Below are 11,997 nucleotides of genomic sequence, written 5' to 3'. Positions count from 1 at the left end.
TGCCCCCCCTCCCCACCCCCAGCCCCGTTGGTGAAGGGGCTCACCTCTAGGTCCCAGGGAAGTAAATGTGAAAGCTGCAGTTTGAAGCTTGGTGCCAAAAATGGGCGCTGGGTTTCAAACTGCAGCTTTCACTTCCCTGCTGATAAGAATCCTGGGGTCAGGGCCCCAAATTGGTAGGCAGATTAATGAATGGGCAAGCCCCTATGTCAACAGGGTCCAAGGGGAGCAGGGCAGAGGGCTACGCATGCCCAAGAGCTGGGCAAATCTTGGTATGTGGTCCCCTTGCAGCCCCAGGGGCCACCTCATTCAGGGTCAGGCCTTGGGGGCAGGTTGTGGGGGGGGTAAAACCAGTGGCCCCCATTAAAGTTCACACCTTGGTGGGGTGTTCATGCATAGGCTGTTGCCTAGGCTAGATACTCAAGGGAAGGCAATCCCTCAGCTATGCTGCCTGTGCAAGGCCTGTGCTGGCATTTGGCCATGGCTGCTCTGGGCCTGCCCTCTGCAGAGCCTGCTGCTCACCATGGCAGCACTTGCCCTGACCAAGGTTGCTGTGCCTATCCCAACAGCACCAGGCTGCTGGCCTGTCTTGTGCCACCACTGCAAGATCCTTCCCTCAATACAGAATAGCATCAACACTCCTGGTGACAAGGGCTGAGACAGGAAGCAGCGGCACCAGGGAGGAGCAGCAGAGTCTAACTCGGCTTTTCTGCTCCCCAGGCTCCCTGTCCATCGCCTGCTCTAGTCGTCAGCATCCGGGGTCTGCTGGCAAGATGAACTTGCTGGCTAAGGGGCTTGGCGAGCTGCAGGAACTGAGCAGCCGACGGCAGCAGAGCCCCGTGTGGAAGCTTCCCAGAGGCCGATCTGCCCTCAGCAAATCAGCCCAGGCCATCCAGCGCTACTATGACAGCCAAGTACTTAGATGGGCAATGGTGCACACCATGTGCCAGACAGGGCAACTCTGGGGGAGGGCCCAAACAGGAGCTGCCCCAGGAATGCCAATTCCTCAGGGTCAGCATTGGGAGGTGCTGAGTCCCTGTAGGAAGGACCCAGCACCTTGCAGATGGGGGTTGGGAAGGGGGCCCTGAGACCACAGCTTCTGTCCCTTGTAGGTTCCAAAGGAAGATGCTCTTGGGCAGCCAGGAGAACAAGCTGCTCTGAACTTCCCATCCTCTGCTTGGCCCTGGTGGATTCACAGCATTATCCCGCATATCTGACTCCAGGTATCTACTATCACACAGCACTTTCTAAATGAGGTGCCTGCATTTCCTCCCGTTTGCCAGGCTGATATCAGAGCCATTGGCTCCTTCGAATCAGAGTACAAGCCCCAGATGGAGGAGCTGCAAAGATCCTTTCTGTTGCGCCCAGGATGTCCCAGGCTTTGTAACAAAGCAACTTCTACGTCCCAGCTTGGTAAGGCTCATGAGGGAGAGGGGCTGATTGAAGATGTTCCTTTTGCCCAGGTACAATAGGTCCCTTCTCCTATGACGTCCCTTCTTTCCCCAGTCCTCCTTGCTTACATCCTCCCAACTATACCCCTTTATTCAGCAACCGTCAGGTAGCCCCGGTACTGGCGACTCCTTCAATATACAGCTTGCACTTCATGAAGCTGTACTAATCAAACACCTGCTTTTAAGAGGGCTGTTTGTCTCACATTTCCCTAGTGCTACCAAGAAGTTAGGAAAGCAAGCAAGGCTTGTGGGAAACAAGAACATGCTGTGGCAGTTCAGGGTAGTTGTACTAAGAGGAGGTGGGGGTTCCCCATGTACTGAATGCCAGTCCCAGTATTCAGACCAGAGCAGTTACCTGCAGGCTCACCCTCAGCTGTTTTAGAACAGACTTCTCCTTATATATGGGGATGCACATCTCACCCATCACACCTCCCTATATCCTAAATTTGTGCTACCATTAAGGTGCATCACATACCAAATTCATAGCTTACATGTCATTAATATTCAAGTCAGATAATATCATAAAATACAAAATCCACATTCTCCAATTCTACTAAACCACAAAATAGTATCAACATTTTACCCGTATCATGTAGCAATAACCAGTTATTTTTAAAACACAGAAAGCAACTTACCAGAGATCGACATCTCTAATAGGTCTAGCACATCGAGTTCCTGTTGTCTGTCCCCCCAACTCAGCTTTGAAGAATGGAAGTCTGCTTTTCTGAACACGCAGCTGCCAGCCAACAGTAAGGGCATTACTGTAAAGTAAGTGTGTGTGTGCATGCACACATGCATTTTCCCCAGGAGGGCAAGAGTCCTTTGAAAGCTGGGTCATTTGCAAGTCACCAGAATGTGCCACTGCAAAAAGCACTGGTGACTTGCTTTTGATTGCTCTGTTTACTGATATGGTTTCCACGTTATATACTGCATGGAAGAGATGTTGCCCTTCAAAGTCCCTGTTCCAGTCTGGCCTATGGCACATACAAATCCACCCATGAGTCAGAAGTTTTTGCCAATTTCGAGTTGTTCTCTCTCTCTACCTGCTACAAGACGCATCTCTCTCTGAAGCCTGGAGTGTGGACAGTTGATTAACTTCTTTTTTTTTTTTTTTTTTTTTTTGAAATCCAGTATGATATACTTTCATACTGGATGAAAGTGTTTTCAAAGGAGGTTTTTCCCCCATTGGCGAGTAGATGGAACCCAAACAGCTGAGATTGCTACAGAGATTTGTTGTCAGCAGTACTAAGTTTTCATCTCCTTGGATGATATTTAAATAAATGCTTTTTCCACTTTTGGCTTATTTTTTCCCTCCCAACAGCCGACCCAGTCCTACAGCCTAAATGGAAGAATTTCTCAGCAGTACCTCCAGTTATACAGCTGGAAGAGCCCTCAAGCAGTAAGGTCCCCTGGTACATTGATGTAATCCGTGAGAAGGTGAGAATATGTCAGATAGAAAAGCAGACCAAGCACATGATTAATTGCAAAATCATCCAACTAGAAAAAAAGATTTGCTGGGCATAAGACTTTTGGGATAAATGGATTTTTGAGGATCTCAATGGTTCTTTTCAGAGCTTAATGTGAAGTGGGTATCACTTCCCCATGTTAGAAACACGGTGTGGGGAAACGGGGGAAGAAAGGAGAGGAAGCTAGCTGGAGTTAAAAAGAGAGCCAGCCCTTGCCAAAGCTAAACAGAAGATTCAGGACTACCAGATCATATTCCCTGATTGACAGTCACTCTAAACTCCCTAATAAGGGCTGGCCATAAAATGCAGAAAGCCATCTGGTCATAGACGATTTGCCCATCTCTTTTGCATCCAACCACAGCTGTGACATCTCACTCACAACAATGTCTGATGGCAGTGTCTGTGCTGTTTCCAGGAAGAGTGCTTGCTGATGCTGGAGGAAGAGGTTAATCATCTTTCCAAATGTGAGGCAGAATGTGCCAGGAAGGACAGTGTGATCTCCGACCTCGGGGAGGAGGTGGAGAGCCTAACAAAGCAGCTGGATATGCTTAGGCAGAGCAGCATCCTGGGAGCACAGGTGACTCCTGAGTACTTCCCATGCCTGCGTCATGCAGCAGGCAGTGACCACAGCCATTCTAGTTCTGAAGCTGCTGAGCAGTGGGTCTGGAAGAGTTGGGGGACAGCTGAGCAGAAACATTTCCTCCAAGAGGCACGTCATGGAGTGTGGTCCCCCAGGGGGCTGTGAAGCCCCTGGTCGCTCTGCAACCATGCAAGGTTCGCACTGAGGGAGCCCTCTTTCCTGCTATGTCTTGTCGGTAAAGTAAGCCAGGAGGCTCCCTGGTTTTTGAGCCCTTTGCCAGGTCTCTCTTTACTACTGTGCTGCGTGGGGCACCTCAGGCTTTATGGGCCCATTGTGCAGCTCCAACCTCCCCTTTATCACACTCCATGCCTCACAGGTGTTACGCAGTTGTTATACCCTCTGTTGGGGCATCAGCCTACTTGGCCTCCACCCCTTTAATACAGCTAGGCCTCTTAGCCTAGACCCACTGTGTCAGGCCCAGCTTCAAGGCACTAGCCCTCATCAATCTCTTCTTGTCACCAAACCCTGGCCCTTGTCTGCTGCGCCCTTCTGGTGCTAGGCTCTCTGGTCCTCTGAAGCTGTGCCCTCTGGTGCTGGGGCTCTACAAAATCAGGTGCCCCCCTCTGGGCACTAAAAAGGCCTTCTCCTCCCCTTCTAGCAGAGGCAGGCAATTATTTTGGGCAAAGGACCGCTTACTGAGTTTTGACAAGTCATTGCAGGCCGCATGAGTAGCCCTGCCCCTTGACTGGTGCCCCCTGGTTGCCATTTTGGGACCAGAAGTCCCTCTCCCTAACCCATGACCTTTGCAACCAGAAGTCCCTCCCCTTGCCCTCTGGCTGGGAGATGGGGAGCAGGGCTGGGCCGGGACAGGCAGGCCCTGCTGTGGTTTCCCCTGTGTCCTACTGCCCCTGGCTCCTGTCATCTTTGACAGGAAGCCTGGGCCAGATAAATATTAATCTTCTAAATTTTTTAGGGGCCCCGCAGGCCAATAGAATAGCCTGGCAGGCCAGATGTGTTCCACAGGGTGTATTTTGCCCACCCCTGCCTTATAGCCTCATCCCAAAACTCTGGTACAAACAAGAACACAAACATAAGCCCCTGGGCTATAACATAACCATAACCAAAAGGGACAACACGCTGCCCCTGAAAGAAAGCAAACTTCTCCCCTTTGTACAGTATACCTCATAACCCTGGGAACCTTATGGGCTCCTGGAGACTTACTGCACATGGAGGCAGCCAGATGTATCAAGCAGCTCTCTTGCACAGCAGCTACTTATCCTGGTAGTTGCCAGAGTGAACCCTACCAGCCCAAACCCTGGTCTTATATGTACCCAGGGCTCTGCCTCCTTCAGGGCAACTGACTGCCTGCAGGTGCCAGCTAATTAACTTATTAGCCTGTTACTCAGGCAACCTGCAGCTGTGGAGCTGCCTAGTCTGCAGGGCTTTTTTGCTAGGCTGCTTCCACCCTTAAAGGTGCAGGCACACCTTGATGCCCTGCGACAAGACACCAAAAAAAAAAAAGGGACCCTGAAAGAGAGAGCTGCTGCTAAATGCTGGAGGGCAGATCTCAAGGTGTGCTCCAAGCAAAGCAGTCACAGGGAAGAGCATTCTGGTAGCTATGTGCAAATGGTGCACCCAACAATCCCACTTTGATTGTGAAACCTTAATTGTCATGAGGAAGCTGACTGCAGCCATGGAGGCCAGAGGCAGCCTAGAGCCAGGAGAATGCTGCTGACTCTCATTCCTGTGGTTTGCTTCCTGGGTGTCTTTCCTGACGCTGTCTATTTCCTTGCAGACAGATGCAGCTGCACCACCTGCACTCAGGGGCATCAGGTCGCAAAAGCTCAGGTTGAGTAGCACAGTACAGGGCAGCTTTGCCCCAAGCAATCTGAGAGAAGAAGTGGCATGCTTGCAAATCAAACTGAACCATTCTGACAGGTTGCTGGGCTCCAAGATCTCCAGCTTATCCCAGGCCCTGATGAAAGACCATGAGGAACTGGAGCAGCTGGAAAAGGAGGTGAAAGGGGGGGGTCTGACGTAGCCCAGATAGATCCTCAATGGCGTAAGAGCCCTGGTTACAGCAGTATGCTACATGCATCTTTTCAGCACTACCACCTCTAAATGTCTCTCTTCCCTGCTCTGTTCCCCTTCGAGTATTTAATTTTCAGGGAAAGCTTGTTCAGAAAACTTTATATCAAAAGAGGTAAACATACCACCTTACAATTAAAATAGCTCAAGTTCACACCCCCTGGCCAAATTCTGCTCAGCTACATCCCTACAAAGGGAGGTAAATCCAGATGTACAAGATGTGGATCTATGAGAACATTCTGGCTCTGCTTCTTAAAGCATGTGGGTGTCTTGGAAGTGATTTTTAGGAACACCAGTTATCGACATTGCTGTGAAGACACAAGGAAACTGCATAAATGCAGAATTTGGACAATGGTAAATGCAGGGATGGATCAAGGGTGACTGCAGTGATGCAGTTTCTCCCCCTGCTTTGACTCCTGGTTTATCCAAAGTTTATAACTAACTGCCTGGCAGCAGCGGCAGCAGCGGCAGCAGCATTTCTATTCAGGCAGCAGTGAGAGACTCAATTGACTTCATGGCTAATTATAATTTTCCTGATTCCTTCTAAAACTTTTGTTTCACTGGTGTTAGCAACCCTCTTCTTAATGGTCTTGATGTTCTACTAAACAAGCGATCCTTTCTTGTGCATTTCTGCTGTCTGTTAGCTGTACCTGGTAACATAGCTCCTATTTAATAGCACTGCAGACTGTTTTTAATTCTAGCTAAAAACACTAAGGTGAACGTTCATTCAAGCACAGGAATTACTTTCAGTGAAGCATTGGATGCACTACCAAGATGCTCAAGAAGGCCAGATTTTGTTTTATGAATCTGAAAAAAAGAGATGTCCATTTAATTCTAATGATTACAGGACTAATGAAACTGCATTTTTTATTGTTTTTTGTCTAGTCTGTTGTGTTTTCGTAACATAATAGCAAATCAAAGCACATTCCAATAAAGTCATATTTGTTTTTGCTTTGATTTTAAACAAAATAATATACCCCCAGGCCCCTAGCATGTTAGTATGGTTTCTAATTCCTGTTTAACTGGAGAAAATTATGTGTTATATGTGATGATACACCACACCATCTGCACCCCGTTTTTTGAAATCCTAGATCCTCCTATAGATGTACAGGATCCTAGCTTAACTGACCCCTCACTGCAGTGGGAGAGAAGAATGTCTAGGCACACAAATCCAAGGAGCTGCTCCCAATCCTAATTTGTCCTTTCGCCTTTGCAGTATTCAGAAATACAGCAAAATGGTTTGAGACAGGAAGCCAGTGAGGAAGAGATTCCAGGTGAGATGGAGGGGGATGAGGCTCTGGAAGAGGAGGTGAAACTGGAGGAAGAGGTGGAGGCTGCGGATGAGGCTGCAGCAGAGGAGCAGGAAGCCCTGACCAAGCTCCAAGAATTGCAGAGAGTGAATCAGGAGCTCCGTGAGGAGCTGGAGAAAGTGAAAACTGCCTACGACATGGCCACAGGTACTAGAGCATGAGACCTTCCATATCAAAGTTAGATCTGCACTGAAAGTCTTCAGCTTCTATCTCCCAGACACCTTTAAAGGGCACTTCATAACAGCAGCAGCTCTTGAAATCCTTTTCTCCTGTAGCTTGCTGGGTGGAGATACCCATTGCTAGGCCACAGCAGACGCTACCTGAAAACCTCTGCCAAAGACTGGGTGCTCACTGAGAGCAGCTCATGCAAAAACAGGAGTAGCACCTCATCTGCAATCTTGTGATGGGATCAGTCTGGGCCACCAGGCTGAAAACAGACCATTGCCAAGTCCTTTTGAGTCAGCTGGGCTGGTATTAAGGAAGAGGCATTGCAGTTCTGCTATGCAGAGCATAACTGGTGACGCTCAGGTGAAGCATTAACCCTCCTGCTGCTAAATTAAATTTAAATTATGTCCCCAGGCAACTAACTTCTTGCTTATGGAATCAACCTCTCTGTCCTCACCAGCCTCTCTTCTCACCTGCCTGAGGGCTTGGCTGGCTCAAAACTGTACTCTGACATTATAGGTGCTGTCTCTTCCTTGCAAAGGCAGCTGGATTTCCAGCAATCCCAGCTGTGCAAAGTGGAGTCCGAGAAGGCAATGTTACAGAAGGAACTCAGAGAGCGAGGAGCCCAGCTCCAAGCCATGTCTGCAAAGGTACTGTCACCCAGGAAAGTTTGTTTCCCAAGGAATCAGGAAATTGGGCTTTCTGTGGCTTGACATACTAGCAGGAGCATTTTCTCTCAGTTTTCTAGCTTGCGAGAGGACCGAAAGCATGAGGAACTGATGGGAACAATAGAACAAGAGAACTACAAACTTCGACAGGTGACCCTGACTTTGGATATAGCAGGTGACCCTGACATTCCCTGCTATGCTCATCTCCAGCCTGGCCCTGTGCAAATCAAACAAAGAGTACCATTTGAAGATCCCCTTGTGTCCCTTTCAGTCCTTTAGTGCTGAAACGCTAACTCTACAGACCTTTGCCCTGGGCTGGTGCTCTGTCTGGATTCCTGCACTGGTGTCCCATGTCTTTTGCACTGCATCCCCCTCTCAGGACTCAGCCCATTCACACCCTCAGATTTTGGGGGGTGGGGCTCCTCCTAAGGCATTATGAACTGATTCCCATGTCAACTTAGTTTTGTAAGGGATGCCAGCCTGGTTAATGCTCTGAGTTGGAATAGCAAATAAAAGGGAATGAGAGGGGAGAGCAGGCTAAGGCAGTCACATTCCTGGGCACCACCAAGTCTCATTATTCCACGCCCAAGCCCCCTGGAAAAGGCAAGACAGGTGTGGCAAGCAGCACAGAGGCTCTCTGGGGCAGACTTGATCTCTGCTGCACCATTCTCACCCTGCGTTGGTCTGAATTGTGTCCCCTCAGGACGTGGAGGAGCAGGAATCCCGTTTGGCCAAGAACACCAGGCTGCTGGAGGAGCTGCAGGGCACAGTCAGCCGGCTCCAGGCTGAGCTTGCTGTGAGCCAGCGTCACTTACAGCAGCAACAGGGCAAGCGGCAAGAAGCGCAGAGCCATGTGGAGGCCCTGCAGCGTGCAGAGCAGCAGACCCGGGTGGCGCTGGAGTGCATGCATGCCAGGGTAAAGGGAGTCTTCTCCCTGCAGGAGGCACTCTGATTAGACAGGGCCCTCCTCAGGCACAGGCACCACAACAGGCACCTGAGGCTGCTCCTTGGTCCTGTTGTCCTTTGGCACCAGAGTAAACCTTCTTTCCCTGAGGAGCTGGCAGGTCACAGCCCATTCCCTGCACTGCATTCTCAGGGCAGCCTGGTCCCTGCACTCACAGGGCCCTTGATTTTAGTTCTGGGGCCTGCAGGAGTCCTCCCCCACTGCCTCCAAGTCACATAGGGCATTGCACTGCTTCAACAAGTGCTCTCAGGAAGTCCAGTGGGTCCATACATGTGTCCAGTGGTTTCTGCTCAGACTCACCATGGGCCAGAGCCAATTAGCCATCAGGTCTCCATACAGTACTAGCCCAGAAGTACCTGTTGCCAGTCCAGGGCTGTGTCTGGCTCCCTGTGAAGCCCCTTGCATCTGTCCTCTTTGCTCAGAGGAGAGATTTTACAGGAACAAACAGGGTCCTCCCTTCCCTGGTGTCCTGGGTGCAGCAATGGAGGTGGAGGGATCAGAAATTCCAGTCCTTGTACAAAGCTTCCCTCCGGCAGAGTTGAAAGGCTGTTACCAGCCAGTGAGTTGTCACTGAGCATGAATTTGAGGAGCCCTCAGCTTTGCTCTTCAACCTCCACTCAAGCAGCTACTCATTCTGTTTTGTTTTTCATCCCAAGTTTGAAAGGTTTCGAAGCAAAATCATTCAGGCTACACACAGCACAGCTGGCAGCAAGTCCCCTCAGGCTGAGATTGGGGACGACGAGGTGCTAGAAGTCCTACAGGTATGCAGCTTGGGGCAGAGAAGGAAGGCTTCTGCTGGGACCCTTCTTCTGAGCATGGGATGGAGGGGGATAGGAGGAGGAGAAGCTGAATGATCCTTTCATCTAACATGGTGCTCCCGTGTACATGCACCCAATTCCCAGAGGATCATCACGGAGCGGCTGGAGTTCCACCACATACTGAGGCAGAAAGGATTGAAGGTCCCATCTCTGCACAACACTGACCTGGCGATGTCACCCATTCTCAATTCCAAGTCTAACAGAAAGAGCCCTGTGAAATAGGCCCCATAAGCACCTGAGAGGTGGTCCGTGCCACCACATCCAGACAAGGCGGTGCTGCCACCTCGGGCTCTTTCCTGCTGCCTTGTTCTTGGTGCGTGGGGGCTGTTTTTAATTTTTTTTTTCTTTTTTTACTGATACATTAAATGTCTGAACTGGACATGAAGTGTGTTTTGTCACTCACAGCCTAATCCCCTGCTGCCGGATCCCATGGCTGATGCAGAGCTGGACTTGGGGATTGGGGTTATTGGGGACTGGGGAATGATTGGCTTAACTTGCTGCCACTCATTCCCCCACTCAGATTTTCCCTCTGGAATCTCAGCCTTGCAGAGGAATGGTGAGGGGGTTCGTGCCTTTTTTGGGGAACACTGGCAAGCCTCCCCTCCCCTGCAACATGCAGGCACAGCTGTGGGATCACAGTGCTTCCTTGACCCCACCAAGGAGCTCCTGCAGACTGCTGGAATCTGACAATCAAATCCAAGTCTTCTCTGAACACACCCCACCATAGTGTGATTCTCACCCCCTGCCAGACATCACTGGGCCAGATCATCCAGGGTTCAGTAATCTGTAATCCTCACCTACTTTATATAATAAACCTCTGCAGGAGGCTCTTATACAGTTGTTGCCTGGCTGTTGTCCAGCTCAGCATCCTCCAGCCCACCACAGAGCTTGGAGTCCTGCAAAAACAACAACTTTTCAGCCTGTCTCAAACTTGCTCCTCATTGACTTGATCGATTTGATCTAAAATGAGCCACTTTTAAAAATAAGCATCCCCCCCAGGGTGGGGGAGGAAGGATGTAAGGGGGCTTGACTGATGACTTCAATGGTAGAAGTTGCAAGTGGGTCTCTCAGTGATAACATGAAGCTGTGGGAGGGTCCTCCAGACACCTGGGAGGATGAGACCCAATGCTTTCAGTTCACCAATGTGCACATATCAAGTACAGCAGTGACCTGAAGTCTGAAAGCCTGCCAGGTTTTAGGGACCAATTCAGAGTCTGCCTCCATATCAGTGGACACAAGTAGGTGTAACCATAACCTTGGCCTTGACTGTCTGCACTAATCGTTGCAGGTGAGCCATTATACTAACAGTTGTGTTTGTGACAGGCCCCGGTTGGGGCTGGGCTGGCAAAGCAGGCTTGCTTGATTTCCTGGGCAGTGGACACAACAGGCAGGGTGTGCTCTTGAATGACCCCTTCGAACGTCTATGCCAAGTTATTTTACTCTCTCCTGGGAAATTCACTTGATCGCATACTCTCTTAGCACAGGCAAGTGCCTAAGAGCCTCACAGTGTTGCAGTTCTGGCCAGGAAGGAGTAAGAAGGGAGTCTGTTCACTGAGCCCTCGTTGTTGACTGACGATCAAACTGCCAACTGCAAGGGGCTGCAATGAGACTGATGCTTGCCTGCCAAGAACCAGGCCAAGACTAGCATAATGTTTCAGATGATTTCCCAAAGAGCCATAAGCTGGGAGCAGCAGACAAGAGCCCCTATTAGCAGGCAAGCCAGAGGAGCAGAACGCTTCCCTGCTCTGCCCTGTCCACTCCTCTGACCTACTGCAACATCGAGACATGAAAGATCATGCTTCAAACAGTGCTGGCTTCACGGAGGCACAATGGGACGGATTCTGATTTCTCACACAGGGCAGGAAAGGCAGAGTAACTGCATTGGCCTCCCTGGAGCAGAGGAAAAGAGCAGGAGTCGGTGCAGTAAAGGGCTGGTCCAGGAATCTCCTCGGCTGGCTGCCCGGCCCCGCTCAGAGGTACTGGGCTGTGGAGAGTGGAACTGGAAAATGGGAGAGGCTGGGTCCAATGGTCTGTGCATGCAGCTGTATAACCCTTGCTCACCCTCCTCAGCTCCAGGCCTTGTGAATATTTTCCTTTGCAGGCACCACGTGTCTTTGGACTGGGTGGAGTTAAATGTCAGCCTGTGGGAATGGGCAGGTTTGCCCCAGCCAGCGCAGGGGAGGGCAGGGCTCTGCACAGTCAGCTCACAGAAGTTGGCAATTCAGCTGGACCCCTCCTCCCTCCCTTCAAGCTCCCCACCCCCAGCTCCTCCTCTAATCTTAGCTTTACACAACAGCCCACACAGAAAAACACTGGGACTCCTTAGGATAGTCGCCCCAGCCAGAAAAAGGGACTGGCACAGAGATTTTCCTCTACTGAACAGCTGCAAGCGGAGCCAGGTGGGACTGAGACCCTCAGGTGAGAGCAGGCTGCAGCTTTAAGCGTGATCTTAGCCAAAAATCATTTCCCTCCACCCCATGTACAACCCCT

The 11,997-nt window shown here is 50.4% G+C and overlaps 2 protein-coding genes across 5 annotated transcripts in view; both read left to right on the top strand.

The window, feature by feature from the left end:
• Positions 1-693: 693 nt before the first annotated feature.
• On the top strand, positions 694-9,886 carry CCDC27 (coiled-coil domain containing 27). Of its 3 annotated transcripts, none has more exons than XM_019541223.1 (12): positions 695-911; positions 1,281-1,410; positions 2,072-2,197; positions 2,770-2,885; positions 3,330-3,491; positions 5,290-5,511; positions 6,799-7,039; positions 7,577-7,707; positions 7,798-7,875; positions 8,429-8,641; positions 9,346-9,450; positions 9,592-9,886. In XM_019541223.1, exons 1-12 carry the CDS (start codon positions 771-773, stop codon positions 9,727-9,729), a joined length of 1,803 nt encoding a protein of 600 aa, XP_019396768.1. In that variant the 5' UTR covers positions 695-770; the 3' UTR covers positions 9,730-9,886. The 3 variants fall into 3 exon arrangements, with proteins under 3 accessions (XP_019396770.1, XP_019396768.1, XP_019396769.1); XM_019541224.1 differs by having other exon boundaries at positions 822-911; positions 1,110-1,410; XM_019541225.1 differs by lacking the exon at positions 5,290-5,511 and having other exon boundaries at positions 694-911.
• A 1,876-nt stretch (positions 9,887-11,762) lies between these two features.
• Positions 11,763-11,997, top strand: part of SMIM1 (small integral membrane protein 1 (Vel blood group)) — a 6,096-nt gene continuing 5,861 nt past the window's right edge. The window contains exon 1 of one of the 2 annotated variants that reach the window (XM_019541222.1): positions 11,763-11,906. The gene's annotated coding sequence lies outside the window, so the exon portion shown is untranslated. Of the gene's footprint in view, positions 11,926-11,997 lie in introns of both variants that reach the window. The other variant, XM_019541221.1, reaches the window with a different exon arrangement.

This window comes from Crocodylus porosus, unplaced genomic scaffold, assembly GCF_001723895.1.
Source record: "Crocodylus porosus isolate Cpor-Errol unplaced genomic scaffold, CroPor_comp1, whole genome shotgun sequence".
Classification (NCBI taxonomy): domain Eukaryota; kingdom Metazoa; phylum Chordata; order Crocodylia; family Crocodylidae; genus Crocodylus; species Crocodylus porosus.
The sequence above is the reverse complement of the archived record's forward strand: the minus strand, read 5'-3'. Positions and strand labels throughout refer to the sequence as shown.

What these genes read in the sequence shown, in the direction of transcription:
- CCDC27 (XM_019541223.1), top strand. Translation starts at nt 771, where the DNA reads ATGAACTTGCTGGCTAAGGGGCTTGGCGAGCTGCAGGAACTGAGCAGC. An exon ending in TTGATGTAATCCGTGAGAAG is followed by an intron (nt 2,886 to 3,329) that starts GTGAGAATATGT and finishes TGCTGTTTCCAG; the next exon opens with GAAGAGTGCTTGCTGATGCT. An exon ending in TGGAGTGCATGCATGCCAGG is followed by an intron (nt 8,642 to 9,345) that starts GTAAAGGGAGTC and finishes TTTCATCCCAAG; the next exon opens with TTTGAAAGGTTTCGAAGCAA.